Source organism: Protopterus annectens, chromosome 1.part0 (assembly GCF_019279795.1).
Source record: "Protopterus annectens isolate FY-2018-M chromosome 1.part0, PAN1.0, whole genome shotgun sequence".
NCBI lineage: Eukaryota > Metazoa > Chordata > Ceratodontiformes > Protopteridae > Protopterus > Protopterus annectens.
Genome location: NC_056725.1, coordinates 391,105,964 through 391,124,333, shown reverse-complemented (window position 1 = coordinate 391,124,333; position 18,370 = coordinate 391,105,964). Strand labels below are relative to the sequence as shown.

General features: G+C 37.5%; 1 protein-coding gene across 4 annotated transcripts in view; it reads right to left on the bottom strand.

Annotated features, from left to right (window-relative positions):
• EML4 (EMAP like 4) overlaps positions 1–18,370 on the bottom strand; it is a 1,975,061-nt gene that overhangs the window by 139,364 nt on the left and 1,817,327 nt on the right. For all 4 annotated transcript variants that reach the window (XM_044060268.1, XM_044060269.1, XM_044060261.1 and 1 more), the window contains one exon: positions 6,904–7,001. In XM_044060268.1, coding sequence (XP_043916203.1) covers positions 6,904–7,001 — 98 coding nt within the window. The remainder of the gene's footprint in view (positions 1–6,903; positions 7,002–18,370) is intronic.

The window sequence follows — 18,370 nt, the reverse complement described above, 5'->3', positions numbered from 1 at the left end:
GCAATATAAATAAAACCTTATATATTTCGGCCCTATATATACAACCAGGAAATAATACTGACACCACTGAAGAAATACTATGCTGTCCCAAAATATATACCAAAAAGCAATCATACTCAAGAGATCCGAATTAATAATGAATCTAGTAGTCATATATATATATATTTTTTTAATTCTTTTACCTGTAAGAGCCAGAAGAAGTTGAGCCACAGCTGCAGATAATTTTTCTCATCCTCCACCTGCGTGGTGACTGACCTGGCTGTCCTGAACCTCCTGGGTCTGGGTCTGTGACTGTGTAGGATTCCACTGTGGACTAGTACTTGCATGTTAAAGAATAAAGTGTCTGTAACTGTATTGTCTAACAGTATTACATGACTGTGATTCACAGAGTTCTTTCATAAAGCCATGTATTTCATAAGGGATAGACATATTTAAGGCAAAATCATGTAGGGTGCCGGTATGGTAATCGAAAATAGTTAAGAGGATTGGTCACAAATGCAGGAAAAGACATACCCTTTCCCTTGGTCTGCACACTTCCATGGAAGCCCCCAGTTTTGTGTGTAGTTCTACAAAATGATTTAATATTAATGGATATGGCAGTCTGCCTCATGAAGCTGACATCATCATGCACGCCCCACACGTGATGATGTCAGCAACAACTGTGAAAAAATTTGAAAATAAACCGGGAAATTCATGAATTGAAGGGTCCACTCTGGAATTCATGGCACGCCATTATTTTGCCGTCAAAATCAGTAAATACTGAGGAATTTGGTACAGTTAAGAGGTATGCACTGTACAACTGTAACCCCTACCATTAGCATCATTCATTCTTATAAACTACTTCACATTGGACATTTGCAAAACTTTCTAAATCTTTCATTGGTTGTAATCCTAATAAAAGCTGTACAGCTAGTAAGGAAGATCAAGAGAAGAAATTCGAGTAGGCAATGTCTCAAAGTCATCATGTGAGGAAAAATAAAAATGAATGGCATGGCATCAAGAGTAGCAATTTTATTTTTATTTTTTTACTTGTTATCCAGGTAAATGCACAAGTGCCTCTTTTCAGGGGCAACCTGAAAGCTCTGTCTGGTTAATTCACTTGCTCAGATTTAAACAGTTGCAAATGGAGACTGAGGGATTCAATCCCAGACAAATAAATGAAGGTGATCACCAACAGACAGTCAAAATCCTCTGTGTTGAAATGCCAGTCATACTTCAGCAAAACACACTGAGGGCAACCTCAACGGTAGGTTGCAGAGACAAAGAGAGTGGTAACCGGGAACCTTTTGCTGAAACAACTCTGGAAGAATACTCGGCAACTTGGGATTAACAAAAGGAAGTACAAGGTGGTAAAATTCAGCAACAGGACGCCTGGGAATGAGTACAAAGTGGTAGGAGAAGTGTCATGAGTCATGAAAAACAGGATAAAAAGGAACAGCTGAAAACAACCATCACTTCAAGACTACACTACTCAGCAAACAAGATAAAAAGGAAATGGTGATGATTACCAAGACATTGAGATGTATATCACCACACGGATGTTCACCACCAGCAGTTACGATGTAACAGGTTCAGGCACCATCTTATTACTAAAATGAGTACTGTTAACTTGTTCTGGATTCTGTACTGCAAGAGGGGCACTAGGCCAATTCAATTCATCCAGAAAGGTTTTACAAGGATGATCAGGGAAATAAGAGAATATAGTTAAAAAGACAGGCACAGAGAAATAAATATGTACACTGCGTCACAAGGTGAAACAAAGAAATGCATTATAAATTGCCGCCTTTACAACTAATTTATGTGAGACAATGCCCAATTCAGCTGTGTGACTTCGGAGATCACTACATGGGCACTAATTTCTCTTACTGGAATAGCCTGCTATTCGGCAGCAGCACATAAAGAGCCCAGCTGATCTGTAATGGATGATTTTTAATGGGAAAACACAAAGCGCTGATGGACAATGTGTTTCTGTACTAGAACAAAAGGAAATGCAGTCTATGTACAATAAAGCTATGGAAAGTGAGCAAGCAAAATAGTCACATCAAAAACATCAGATTTATGACTATCAGTGAATTACAGACTATGTTAAATGTTACACAAATACTGAAAACTGGCCATGTAGCTTCAAAGGTATTTGTCAACTAACGAAACAAAGTGTCATTTGTCATACAAAGGATACATAAAATCCTTTGTATCTTTCCTTCGAGATTACAGTCTAAATTCTTTACATATAAATAAATGTACCTTTTCCAGATACTACTCATAGGAAAAAAAAACAATAACAAAGCATAAAGCTTGTAAACCTTTTAGAAATACCCTTTTGTTTAATGACAGATATACAAGTAAACATTCAAAGAAGGATACAATTACTACTTCTTCATGAAATTCTACATCAACACTGCAGGATAAAAATCAAAAAAAAAAAGAAAAAAGAATTGAAAGCTCATTACTAACCCATGAGAAATTCTGCCAAACATTTGGCAGCTGTTAAAATTCCAACAGATTAAAAAAAAAGAAACTCAGTTGGCAAATGGGATCTGTTACAAGAATAAAATTCCATTTGAAATTATCATGACAGACCATTCTATACACCAGCAAATTAAACATTATTCATTTTCACAGAAACATATTTTAAACATGTTTATTCTAATTACATGTGACACTACACTACAGGAGACAATTCTGGAGAAACAGTCTTATGGTGCATACAGCATCTGCTTTGAGGGGAAGAAATGCATGACTATGTGACACCTTTCCAACTGTGGGATCTTACAGTACTCGTAAGTCATAAGACTAACCAAGTCATATAACTCACAACAGTACACAAGATTATGCAAGCTTTTCTTTATCAATTTGTTAACTGGGTGAACCCACTAGGCTGTAGTTCTGCTTTTCATGACTGACTCGAGAGCATAGTCTCAGTTATTTGTTATGTAAAACTCATACATAAAATAAACTTTAAAGCTTGCTGGCAGCTCACAACCTTAATCCTCTGCACTAAACTGCTAAACTGCAACCATAAATTTTGACAAGGGCCAAGAAGGACTTCAGTTTAAATAAATACAAAATTCTGCATTCAGGAATATTTAATCATGTCAACACACACCAGGTTCATGGATTATTAGTAATAAAAGACAATTATGAATAGGATCTTGACATTCGTAAAGGAAATGAGTTAAAGTTTAGAGAATGAGTGACTTTGTGTCATACAGTGATAAAGCCCTGACTATAGCCCAGAGGATCCATGTTCAGGTAGTAGTTTGGCCACTGGAAGAGTTGGGTGGCAGAGGATGGGAATGACTGACCTGCACCACTTCTTACATTCTAGGAAGATAGACAGAAATGGTTCTACTTGGCAGATGACCAACATGCAAGCAGAGGCTTCCATAGCACAAAAATAACAGGGACCAGGGATATGGGCTTGGCAATCACACGTAGGTTGCCGTAGACCTTGTTGCTACATGCAATTACAAGCAAAGGGAGAACACAGGATGCCCCATGATGAAAACAGACACTAAAGGCAAGGTTAGGACACAAACAGAAATGCCCTCACTGCAGGAATGCTGGCAAGGGCACAATCTCCCCCATGGCTGGCTGGATGATGTGGCCCTCTGGTCATCTCTCACCCCTAGACTAGGGAAGCCCAGTACAAGGGAACAAACAGTCTCAAGACACACTGGGGGAGGCTTGACGGACAACAATTATGGCACAAAAAGAACACAGAAAAGAAACAAAAACTTTAGTGAACAAGGAGTCTGTAACAGATAAGGCACTGGAGATTTAAAGCACAATGAAGAAATATTTAATCTAGTTTTAACCAGGTTCTAATCCTACTGCAGAATACTTATCCCAGCACAGAGGTCTCTAGTGTGACCTATGCCCGAGTATGGCTCTAGCATATAGTCTACTAAGTTTAACTACAATGCAAAAAGATTAAACATTTCAAAGAAAAATTATAAAAAAAAAAATCAACAGTTTAGAAAGGAGACACTGGTTATAAAATAATAAGTAAATGAAATCTACTTTCAATGCTATCTATATAGAAGGAAAAGGGTAATGTTAATTTCACTTTGAAAACATGAAAAAGTATCTGACTAAGCCTGGTGAAAGCACATGACAATTTAAGAGGTGAAGTTGTTGGACTTAATGTCCCTAGTTTCAGAACACATTGAAGAAAATGGTGGATTAATGGGAGATCACTTATGGCACAGATCAGTCTAAAATCTTCCATAAGGATGGCAATCATTTCACAAAAACTTTAAGATCTCTTTAAGGGTAGAGTGCCAATTAGAGTGTTTTACACAAGGTGGCATTACAGCATTCCCTTTCTCATAGCTTCTATATGTTTTCTGTTTTTCTGCTGCCTAAATGTTTAGTGGGGGAAGAACAATCCTAGCACTCAATCTGCAGTATCTGCCCGATTTTATACCTGTGTCTAATAAATAAAGCTACAATGTGTCATCTATATTTTATAGGTGGAAGTGTTTTACATAAAAAATGCAGACTCAGAGCATCTCTCCATCTGTTGTTATAACCATGACTTAATTACCCTTGTTTATCAATCTGTGGAAATGTTTAGATATGTACACTATTGGCTGATGAAGAAAGAGCAAACCTTTGTACTCAGATTAACTAAATTACACTGCTGTGTAATAAGTCTGCTATGATGTATTTCTGATTCTTGACATGCTAGTCTCAAAGACAAGGGACTTTTGTATCTGTTCCCTAAATTTTGTTTCAATAGATTTTGCTGCACAGGTAGCTTAATATATTAATTAAAAAAATGAGCTACCTACAGTTCTTGTGACTCATAGCACTGGTATCATCAACCGCTGGAGCTGGAGCTGAGACACCTGTTTTCCTTTGCCTTAGCTAATATAACAAAACTGCTCCTGTTCATGAACATGCTATAAGTATTGTATCACCTATTTGTAGGGTTTCTGCTACAGACTGCATCAAGTACAGATTGTAACATCCAAAATATTAGTGACACTGTACCACAAGCACAGGCCACTTCTTGGCGGTGGCTTCACTGAATAACTGATGTAAGACAAACTGCTTCTCCCTCAACTGATGATCACCACTACATTAGAATACACAGCTATAAAACACCTTGGTTCAGTGGGAAGTCTGCAAGTCTCTGGGTCACATTGCATTTCCAACCCTATCACTTTCCCAGTATCAAACAGTACAGAGAGCAGTGTAATCCACCAAACAGCTCTGGATACTGCAGCTGCCAAGCCCTTGAGAGACTTAGAAACATTCATACTAAACACACATGCCCAAAAGACCTCTGTCAATGTGTACCTTTCAAGCAGCAGGTGACCAGTCAACCTGACACTGCAGTAATGGACAAAACCCTAAAAAGATAAAACACAATTATTTCGCTTCCACCATGACATGACATAACCAAAACTCCATGTGCTGAGGTGCTGTGGTAAGCAATGTGGTGCAGGCAAATTCAGCATGGAGCTGCAATAAAGTCCCTAAGGGTAAAATGACAGGGTCAAATGCCTTCTGTACATGAGTCCTGTGTAAGAGTTTTTGAAGAACTGTCAAACTGGCACAGTCATGTGGCCTTTTATGAACAATTACTTAATGCAGGCTTTCACAAGACATTTTGCTAAAATGTTTTCAATCTTCATTACACCTGGTTTACATTTTGATGTTAGCTATATGAGTTCTGTACAGGATGACAGCTGCAGCACATCTCCAAACTACATTTTTACTGAGGTTTCATGGCAATGAAATCAAATCTACTTGACATCACTGCAAATATGTCCAGTTAAAACTCTGTAAGTGTGGACAGCAATGTGTTTTGGTCAAATTTATGACTAAGCTGCAATCAAATAGAATGACAGTCATGGGTTGTGTTCCTTTGTTTCCAAGGATAGCTTCCTAATGCTTTATCAAGAAATCTCAAAGTGATTTGAAACAGTACCTCTTAGGCACTGGCATAAACAGTCAGTTCCCTGTCAGGGTTTGGAATGGTACATTGCACTTGTTCTCCATTAGGGAGGAGCGTATGATTTCTGCTAAAGGTGAGGAATACAGCATATTTGGAATACACTTTTAATGAGCTGTCACTATATTAGAAATTATAATCATATACTTTCTGGTTTGATTCTCGGCTGGAGCGCCTTGTGTGTGGAGTCTGCACGTCTTCACTGCGATCCAATAAACTTTAAAAGACATGCAGGTAGGTGCTTGAGTGATTGTGTGTGTGTGTGTGTGTGTGTGTGTGTGTGTGTGTGTGTGTGTGTGTGTGTGTGTGTGTGTGCCTTCTCTGAAGGTTGGGTGCTGGGCTGGTAACTTGACACCGTAAAATCTACTGCCAATCATAAGCAGACCTGTGATCCTCTGTGGCAACCCCTAACCAGGAAAAGACGAAAGAGGATTTATATTGTACCAGGTAAAGGAACTCTATATTCACTTCAAAATGGTATGACCAAAAGTACATGTGCTGAAGGGGACAATTTGCTGCACTCACATTCAACACTGAGTTACATTGACATTTCCAAGGGTAGAATAGCAGTGTTGCAGTAGTATATTTTACAATTTCCTGAGTTTTTAAGAATTCTCTGGTTTTATTTAGTAATCCACGTGGATTAAGTATTCCAGAAACAACAGGAGAGAATGCGAATGTATACAATGAAATCAATTTAAAAAAAGAAGCAGTGATGACTTACTGACCTAATGAAACTCATTTATGGCAAAAATTGAACTATACATATCTGCTATGGATCCTTTTCATCCAAGCACTATTTTACAACACAATTGAAATGTTTGTCCCTTCCTACCAGCATATAAAGACATTTTACTAACGCTTTGTAACATATGTCCCTTCTTACCAGCGTATAAAGACATTTTACTAAAGCTGAGTAACATCTGGCTTCTACTTACAGTGCACTTCCCATATCTGCTGTACTTCCTCCCATTATCGGACACTGTGTAGAGATATATGAAGTTGTCATGTGATCCCACTGCAAGAAATGTGCCATCTAGAAAAGGAAAAAATAACTTAGAGCACAGCTAAAGCTGTTTATATTTCCAGTAGCTCAATTATACTAAGAAATGCAATAGACAATAAACTTATCTGTTTCTTTGGCATATGGTACAGTACTTACTATGTCAGAAAGATCAATTAATGCTGTCCTTGAAGGAAGAAAGTTTCACCTGTTTTAAGTCCCACTGAGACACTTGAAGGGATCCTGATTACATGCAAAATATACTATCCTATTCATTAATGCAATAAATAGTTGTATTAATGCTCTCAGAAACCTTATGCAATAGCTGTAACTTGCAAAGGCTAAGAAATAAATAAATACATCAGTACTAGATTAACAAAAATACTACATCACCAGTTGTAAGGTAGCAAGACTGATGTTGTACCTGCAGTACAGAACTTTCTCAAAAGATTTACAGACAGGTATTCACACATACACATATCTGCATTCCTTATCCATCAAAATGCCTCACACAGGTTTACAAAACAATGAGCAGTTATAGCTGACACAAGTCAGACACCAATGGTGGCAGAAAGGCTCCAAACGGAAAGGCAGCTCAGCAGCAAGTTACTCCTGTGGTTCATAATAGTGCCACTTACTGGAGTATTCAGTCAGGTGCCAGTAGACAAACTGCAGCAATTGGATAAGCTTCTTCAGATAGCACCAACACTAACTCCAGGACTCCAAAGGCCCATGCCTTAGTAGATAAGGTCTTCACCTCACAGATACAAGATACAGGGTTTGATTCTGACCTTGGGTTATTGGCTAGACTTAAAACGTACCTCAGGACAGACAGCCTAGTATTTACATATTAACCTATGCTGTAGGAACTTTTGCCATGTCTTCATTACAGCACTTCACAAGGAAAATTCAACAGAGTGTGGATTGCATGGGGTCTATTCATTTGTGATTTAAAAGTGCTAAATTATTTTTATTTCATTTAAAATCATTTAACTTTCAGACTTCTCCTTTATAACTTATTTGCTTTCAGTATTCTGTCTGGTGGAATCAGTGCAAAATCAAGCATAAAAAATGTGCTATACCACTTACCTTTTTATGCCTTCTGCTACTGTATTACTTAAAGGTTGAAACAATGGAATGCTTTATTCATGTTGTCACATTTTTCATGTTTCTTTAAGTAACCTCACTGAATCAGTGTACAAAGTCTGTCACACAGTAAGCTATACCACATGCCTTTCCTTCATTTACCTGATAATTAAAACTCTGGAACAAAGAGGTTCATATTTTCATAGGTGTGTACTAGACTAATGGCCCTGGTGCCTTTATAAGTCTAGCCCATAGAAGTGCCCTAATATTGTGCCGACCGACGGTAGTTCCCAGTGCCTACATCAAGTAGGGCCACTGGAGTGATCCCCAGGGTGAACTTTCTATTTCCAATCCATTCATCAAGATTTCTCTTGAAGAGGGCCAGTGAGGTGCTCTGCTTGACATGTATGGGAAGTCTATTCCAGAGCATACAAAGTCTCTGGGTTTTGAGCCTGTCCCTCCAGCATATTCTGTTGATTGTGGTAATGAGGTTGAGTCTCTGGAGCTTGTGGTATGGAGGGATTGAGATTTCTTTAGATGTAGCATTTCTAACAGAGCTGGGTCAGACATGGGTTTGTAAGTCAAAGAGTGATCGCCTCTTAGTAGATGACATGAAATAGAGAATAGCTGGAGTTTTTTGAGTCTGTCCATGTAGGATGTGTGTTTAAGGCCTAGGATCCTCTTCATGAGGTACTTTTGTGGCCTCTTCGACTGTTGCAGGTGTCTAGTGAGGTACATGCCCAATGGGGCATTATACTCTATGACTGGTCTAATGAGGGAAGAGTAGAGAGAGATGATGACCTCTTTCTTACTGGATGCAAAACCCTTGGTAATGAGATGTGCCACATAAAAGGACTTCCTGACCACAGTGGCAATGTGGTGGTCGAAGGAGAGGTTGCTATCAACCTGTGTCCCCACATCTCTTATAATGTCTTCAGTGTTCAGTGGGCTGTCATCAATGTGGTAATTAGTGGGAACTGAGTTTTTCCCACAGAGGATGACGACGCATTTTTTGGCATTATGCTTAAGGCCATGGTTTCAACATCAGTCATTAGTTTCAGTGAGGCCTTTCTGTAGGATGTCTGCATCACTTGGGGAGTTAATAATGACTCCCAGCTTGCACTCGTCTGCAAACTTGGTCAGCCAGACTCCTTCCATATTGGCCTGGACTTCTGAGAATTAGATGCCAAACAGGAGAGAACCAGGACCAATCCCTGTGGGACTCCACTTGTGACTGGTCGGCAGTCTGACTTGGAGTCCATTACTTTCACACTGTGGGCCCTATCTGTGAGCCAATTTGCAACCCGCCTAACGATATAGGGGTTGATGCCTAGTTTGGTGAGTATATCAATAATTCCTATGTGAGGAATGGTATCAAAGGCCTTGGCCAGATCGAAGTAGGCTGTATGAGCTGCCTTACCTTTATCCATAGCTCTGGTGACTGACGCAAAGAAGTCAACCAGGTTAAGCAGGCATGATCTACCTTGCAAAAAACCAAACTGCATGGGATCTAGATTTTGGAGATTCCCTATATCCTTGTTAATTAGGTCCATGATGATGTGCTCCACAGCTTTACATATCAGACTCGTCAGGCTAATGGGGTGATAATTTCCAGGGTCTGTAGTTGCTCCTCCTTTATGGAGAGGGATGACTGTAGCAGTACGCCATTCGATAGGGACAAAGCCTGAGGTGAGGCTGTGAGTGAACAGGGCACACAGATGTGGTGCCAGTTCACTTTGTAATTCATGCAGAACACAGCCAGTATACCTGAAGTGAGAATAGTGTGAAGCAACACTGAAATATGCACAATACTCCGACCAATTTTTTTATAAAAGGTCACAAGTCTAGATTCTGACAGATGTGGATAAAGCACAGTCACTCACAAGATAGTTGCAGCTAGATATATTGACCATCAGTACTGATCACATGAAAAACAAATTTTGTATCAGTAAAGCAGTTACTTTATCCCAAAGTACTTTAACCACACTGTGTTAAGGCTGGCATTTAAAGGACTGTGTGATGCAGCTAGCATGCAAACTCCCGTCAAGCACACCCTAGAGGCTGCACATGCCAGCTCTTATGGGTAACAAATTGCTGGCCAGATCTATGACAATGTCTCATGCTGTGCTACAGAGGTCAGTGAGCTCCTGTCTAGAAGATGGAGGACCATTGGCCATTGGAAGAAGTTAAAGGTATCACTTCTAAAATGCCTTCTTATGGAAAACAGGAGGATACTAGCTAAGGTGCTGCAGCTTCTACAGAGGTGGCCTTACAGCTTGTGCGCATAGACATGGATGTGAGCTGCTTCTGCAGGTACATACCTGGAGACAACAAGGTCACGCATCTAATCACAGTGTGGAAAAGTTGTCCTGGACACATCTTACACTTAGACATACTGGAACAAACAGGGCCATAAACAGTAGGAACAACTTCTGGGGAACACAGACTGATAAGGGAAAATAAGTAAAAAAAAACAGTCCATCTTTTCCTTACATGATCTATCTTCCCAAGTCTTCTGATGTATATCAAAACTCTGCACAGGCCTTCAAAAAGCTTGATATTCACTGGATCATAGACTCTGTACCCAACCGGTTATTAAGACCTCTCTTAAAGGCCATCAAATCATATCTGCCTTTCACACTCTGCAATTAAAGATGTCCATACCTCTCAACTTCTCCCGGCTAACTAACAATCAGCAGAGGTAATGGTTGAGGTACTTGACACAAGGGATGCCTTTAATAAACTTAATCACCAGAAAGGTGACAGAACAAAACATTTTGCAACATGAAATGTATTGTGAAAGGGAGAACACAAAACACCAGAAAGTATTTCTGCAAATTACTATAATCCACTTAAGGAGTTAATAGACCAAAGGGGTCTTGTATGGATGTAGAAAGAATATATATATACTTCATTGTTGATGAAGAACCCGCAAAGCAAAAAATGAAAATATAGTCACTTTTGCGGTTCAAATCTGCTTCATCAGACCATATTAAAATCACAAGTAACTGACAAATATTTAAAACACAGAACAACCAATTAAAACAACTGAAAAAGGGAGGGAAAACTCATGTAAAAGATATGTAAAACCTGGCTGCTCAAAAAGGCACTTCAGGAAAAGTAATCTATCAGCAACAATAGTGCAACATATAAATGTAGAGCATATACACACACTAATTATATATATATATATATATATATATATATATATATATATATATATATATATATATATATATATATATATATATATAAAGAACCAGTATTGTAGATACATTCTATGCAAACCTTCTTCTTCTTCGACTTTCAGCTTTTCCCGGTTAGAGGTCGCCACAGTGGATCACCTGTCCGCTCATGATTGGCAGTGGAGTTTTACAGTGTCGAGTTGCCAGCCCGGCACCCAACCTTCCACAGAAAGCACACAAACACTAACACCTAGGGCCAATTTAGAGTGTCCAATCCACCTACACCATGTCGTTGGGATGTGGGAGGAAACCGGAGCACCTGAAGGAAACCCAAGCAACCACAGGGAGGACATGCAGACTCTGCACAGAAGGCACCCCAGCTGAGGATCGAACCGGAGAACCTCTCGCTGTGAGGCAGCAACGCTAAGCGCTACACCACCGTGGCTGCCCTACATTCTATCCAAACCTATATGTGAATAATTATAAAAAAATATATATAAAATAAATAGTATAGTATATAAAAAAATATATATATAATCCATATTGTGCATAAATATATATCTATATACATAAAAACAAATATACCTATATATATAAAATACATATCAAAAATGTGGTATTGGCTAGATATACTAAGCCCATCTTTTGTTCTTATATACGTGTAATGTATATACAAAAGTAAAGGTCAATGTTTAAGCGGTCTAGCTTTCAGAAGAGGTTTCAAATAAACCTTGCTATTTAACCCGGGTGGGGGTCTATCAGCCTGAAACTGTAATATCCATTTCTGTTCCTTGGATTCGGTTTTATTTATAAGGTCACCACCCCTAACATGGGTCGTATAAGTTCTAAGGCTAGGAACCTAAACTTATGTGCAGAACCTTCATTTTTGACATGCATGGCCAATGCATTCGTCTCTTTAGCATTTCTGATATCCCTCAACTGCTCTAAAATTCTCTCTTTAAATGCCCTGTTGGTTTTACCCATATAAAAAGAAAAACATAAAATACAATAACAAAAACATACCAAATGTTTGGTAGAACAATCTGCATAAAAGTCAGTATCAATTTTAAAATTAAGACTTGGATGGAGAAAGTGACCACCTATATGTAGGTGAGCACAAGCCATGCATTTTCTACAGGCATAAGTGCCTTTTCTGTCAGATGAAACAAAGTTTGAAGAATTCAGGGGCATATACCAAAGTTGTTGCTTAAGGGTTCTATTATTTCTAAAAGTAAAATCTGGTTTCTCAGCAATAAACCCATGGAGTTCAGGTATAGTTAATAAAATGTCCCAATTAGTAGTGATAGTTTGACATACAAAACCAATATTACTAGCAAAAGTCAAAGGCATACGAATCTTATTATTATTATTTATGGCTACTACATTAGAATCAGAGATGTTATCAGGCTCTAATAAAGTAGAGGGGGGTATATTATTACCATAATAGGGTTTACATCTCTTGTTCCTTTCTTCCCATGCTTCAGATATCTGTTTATCAATACCCTTACTCTTGTAACCCCTACTCATAAATTCTTCTTTTAATAAAGATAAAGATGAAACTACCTTAGTATCATCATTATGTAACCACGTAGTGCAAAAAATGTGCCCTCGAAGTACATTAGACTTAACATGATTTGGATGCATGCTACTGTTGTGTAGAATACTATTACCTTTGACACTCTTCCTATAGATGCTAGTCAAAACTGAATGTAACATATCTTTACCAATCTGCACATCTAAAAAATCAATGTCTGTAGTTGAATATTTGAAGGTAAATTGAAGAAAATTGTTAACACTATTCAAATAGTCCAAAAATTCAATGAGGAGGTCCTCAGTACCACACCAGAGAAGAAAAATATCGTCTACGAAACGAGTGTACCAACTAATATGACTACTATACTTAGCATTAGAAAGAACATAGTCGGTCTCCCATTTTACTAAAGTTAGGTTGGCGTAGCTGTTGGCACATGCTGTGCCCATTGCTACACCTACCTTCTGTAAAGATAGCTTGTCATTAAAGTTGAAAAACATTATTTTCTAATATAATCTCTAGTAAGGTACATAGAAGATTAATCTTGTTAATAGTAAAACCATGCAGGGTCAGTATCTGTCTAATGTTATCAATACTCCAATTATTGGGGATAACAGTAAATAATGAAGCTATATCTAAAGTAACAAAAAAACAAGGACCTGAAATAACATTAAAATAGTTACTCAGTTGTGAAAGAAAATCCTTTGTATCTCTCAAGATAGTATCACATTTGTTCAATACAATGTGCAAATTCTTTTCTACAAAAATTTATAAAGGTTCAGTTAACCAGCCTCTGCTAGATACTATAGGTCTCATTGGAGATTGTTGTAAACTCTTATGTATTTTTGGGAGACCATATAGTATAGGGACAGTAGGGTTCTCCACTTTAAAATAGTTAAACAAAGATTCAGAAATCAAACCAGTTATAAGGAGATCAAATATTAAAAAATCAACTTTGTCAATAACACATTTAAGTATTCCTGTAGTTAAAGAGGTATGTGTGTCCTGTAACAAATCCATCATGCCTAATATATAGGTGTGGTAACCAATCCATCACGCCTAATATATAGGTGTGTTTGTCTATCACTACAATGCCTCCACCTTTATCAGCTGGTCTTATCTCAATACTTCTCATGTTTTTTTTTAACTCAATAAGGGCTTGTTTCTCAGCAAAGGTTAAAATATGGAAACAAGTCAAGCTGTTTACTTGTGCTCACCTACATATAGGTGGTCACTTTCTCTATCCAAGTCTTAATTATAAAATTGATACTGACTTTTATGCAGATTGTTCCACCAAACATTTGGTATATTTCTGGTATTGTATTTTATGTTTTTCTTTTTATATAGGTAAAACCAACAGGGCACTTAAAGAGAGAATTTTAGAGCACTTGAGGGATATTAGAAATGCTAAAGAGACAAATGCATTGGCCATGCATGTTAAAAATGAAGGTTCTGCACATAAGTTTAGGTTCCTAGCCTTAGAACTTATACCACCCAGTGTTAGGGGTGGTGACCTTATAAATAAAACTGATTCCAAGAAACAGAAATGGATATTACAATTTCAGGCTGATAGACCGCACCTGGGTTAAATAGCAAGGTTTCTTTGAAACCTCTTCTGAAAGCTAGACCGCTTAAACTTTGACCTTCACTCTTGTATATACATTAAAGGTATATAAGAACAGAAGATGGGCTTAGTATATCTAGCCAATACCACATTTTTGATATGTATTTTTTACATATATGTATATTTGTTTTTATGCACAATATGGATTTTATATATATTTTTATATACTATACTATTTATTTTATATATTGTTTTTATAATTATTCACATATAGGTTTGCATAGAATGTATCTACAACACTGGTTCTTTATACATATATATATATATATATATATATATATATATATATATATATATGCTCTACATAATATTGTTGCTGATAGATTACTTTTCCTGAAGTGCATTTTTGAAAAGCCAGGTTTTACATATCTATAACATGGGTTTTCCCTCCCTTTTTCAGTTGTTTTGATTGGTTATTCTCTGTTTTAAATATTTGTCAGTTTACTTGGGATTTTAATATGGTCTGATGAAGTGGATTTGAACTGCGAAAGCACTTACTTGTTCAACAGAATAAAGGATTTATCAGTTTTCCTAAGGATTATTTATCATTCCTGTGAGCCTTGCTTGAAACCTTAGCTTTTGGGTCTTGTATGGATACCCATTTAATGCAGAGTGTGTGTGTATTTAGATGTGTGTATCTGTGAGAATGAATGAGAGGGGTGCTTGTTTTAACATCATACCTCTCAACCTCTTAGAGCAGGAAATCTGGACAAAGTAATCAATAATGTGGGACAAAGGCTCAAAAATAGGGACACTTTTTAAATATTGCTCTTGCAAACTTAGAAAATTGATAGAATAACAGATTTTGAATTAGCATGAATTTTCTGAAGGGTATGAAGTCTGAAACTCAAACATCTGTCATTATTTTCTGACTTCAACCCCCAATGATTTGCCAGAAAACCACAATTTTATGAGAAGCAGAACAAAAACACAGGGCAAAAATTTGGGCATTTTGCAAAAATCTGTACAGTTGAGAGGCATGGTTAACATCATACAACAGCTGCCAGCAATTGTTAAGTGATTCAGAGACATGCATATTAGCTGATAATGAGGTCTTTCCTCATTGCTACCAATATGTCTCTGAGCAAATGTTTTTTGTGATCATGGTAACAGGCCCTTTTGCCACAGCCTTTTAAAGACATTTTTGTGATTTTTCATCTTTGTGGTTCTTCAGTTCTTTCAATCTTTATTAAAAATATATATATATACATTATATATAAATATATATATATATATATATATATATATATATATATAGAGAGAGAGAGATAGAGAGCATTGAGGTTTTTAGTTAATAGAGGTTTTCTCCATTCCAACTTTTTTAAATGTTTGTCTATATCAATGCATACAGTAGAAAAAAATAATATATATATATATATATATATATATATATATATATATATATATATATAAACAAATACACTTTACATTTTAAATTCAATAACTAATGCACATGTCTATGTAAAAATCAAAGTAAAATGAAAGCAGAAAATGTGAATTGCCAATATAAACACACATCTGAATCTCATTTCCTCTTCCACTGTCCATAAGAAACCTGTATCTGCTTATAGTCTGTTCCTCATCTTTATGGAGTACCATATTTTGTCAAACTGTATTTTTTTTCTTTTGTTTTTACTTCCTGATTGCACTGCATCTTTCTTTCCATAAGCTCTCAATGTACTGACTTTTACCATATTCTCCCCTACATTCCTCAATTTTTTACTAAACGTCCTAGTCTTTTCACTTACTTTTTATGTATCTTCTACGTTATTCTTTCCCACCTAGAACACATTTTCTTCTTCCACTTCCTACTAATCTGAATCCTCAATAATCTTGTACATGCTCAAAAGATATTAGTGTAATCTTTATCAAATTACATTACCAAATTATATTTCCCTTCTGTCCTTTTGCAATAAGGCTCTTCACCCATTCACCCACAATCAAAAGCTGAGCCTTTCCTACCTCCTTCCATCCCCGATGTCTCCCACCTAGCCCCAACAGGGCAATCGTTCATTCCTTTAAAACATGTGTATTAAAGACATTCTCCCATTTCACAATACATATCTCCTATACAGATGTTATAATCAGGCTATCTCAAAACATATGAATGCGTCCAGCTTCCCTTTCCTCACACCTCCAGTAATTGCCTAGCACTTACATTCCCTTGTTCCCCATGTTCTGGCCTTTTTTCTGATATTGCTCTTCTCTCAGGAGCTGCTTGTTTTAGCTGCACAATCTGCAACTGTGAGCGGAGTGCAAAAGATATTATAAACTAAATGCTGTGATTACTTAGCAAATGTTGATGGCTGTTACAAATGCATTGATACGTTTTTTCAAGGGGGAGCATTTGTATGTGGGGGTCTGTCATGTCCTCCACGTCTGCTGTTTATGCACAACGACTGCAATTACGCTGTACCTTTGAGTAGGGAATATATTTTGGGATTTGCAGTTTTGGGCTTGGTATGTATTACTGGCTACATACTCTTTGTTTCCATTACAAGCAATAGTTAAAGGCACTTGTTTTATAAAAGTAAGTCAAGGTTAAAGTCTGTTAGCAAAGGACAACTGTTTATAGACCCATGAAGTCAAGCATTCAAGAATATTATTAAAAGCAGTAATTGGAGCAGGAGGGGACTATACATGGAAACAATAACTATATCGGTTCTGTTATTAATGAAAATGTGTCTGATATCTTATTTGGTTCCTTCCACAGGACCAAAGGATGTGAATGAGCTATGAACTAAGACTGGACAGACACGTCCCCTTTTGGGGCCAGGATGGTATCAGTTATGATAATCGTAATGGCTGTTTAGGAACGGAGAGACAGTACCTTGACATTGTTTAGCTATGTTTCAGCCACTGAAATTATAGTTTAATGTTTACCCAGGCTTGCAGAGTATCATCTTCATTTAGTATACTTTGGGATGTAAAGCAAACATTACAAAGATTCTTATTTAGTGCCCATTTAGGAAAATAATGTGTATGAGGACAGGCATTCAGAGGCCTACAACATCACTTGTGTTTAGAAGATGTAGCAAGGTTAAATAGAGTTTATTTGCTGCATTTTCAGGAGGTGAATTTGTTTACTGTATTCACAATGATCTGAATATACAGTGATAGATAATTAAGTAATTTAGGTGGAAATGAATTATTTTAAGTAAGTGGAGTACCTGCCTGGAAGTATGAGGTTGAACTCTGAACAGCTGAAAGAGTAGTAAACAGTAGACACACATTTTAGAATTGGTGTAGATGGAAGGGGAGCACAGGGCTACTGATATAAAGCATGGGTATGACAAGTGAGAAGAGGAAAGTTAGGAGAGAGATGGTGAGGCACAGACAGGAATAGTTTTAGGTGTGCTACTGAGAAGGACAGTGCTGCTTTTGGTGTGTTATATTGCTTAGTGCTACATATATGAATCAGATAGAAGGAATTATGTTGAGGGGTTATATGGTTAAGGATACTAGGAGAGTTTTGTCTGTATATTGTGACTGTATGTGGGAATAAAGAAATAAAAGAGAAAGCAAACTATCTAGTGTTTTATTAAAGGGTTATTGCCAGTAAAGAAGTAAACGTCAAATCTCTCATCACTGACTTGTGTCTCAAAGACAGGTATTAGCCAGGACCGACAGGTGAAAAAAGAGTGAGTGAGGTTAATGGGTAGTACAGTAGTAGTGGTCGGGTCTCTCAGCTGATGCTCGCTTAAGAGAACGAGGTAGTCAAAGGGAGTAAGGTGAGAATGGTGTAAGCTAAGAGTAAGGTGACGATGGTGTAAGATAGGAGTAGGGTGAGGGTGGTGTAAGCTAGGAGAAGGATGAGGGTGGTGTAAGCTAAGAGTAGGGTGAGGGTGGTGTAAGCTAGGAGTAGGATGAGGGTGGTGTAAGCTAGGAGTAAGGTGAGGGTGGTGTAAGCTAGGAATAGGGTGAGGGTGGTGTAAGCTAGGAGTAAGGTGAGGGTGGTCTAAGCTAGGAGTAGGGC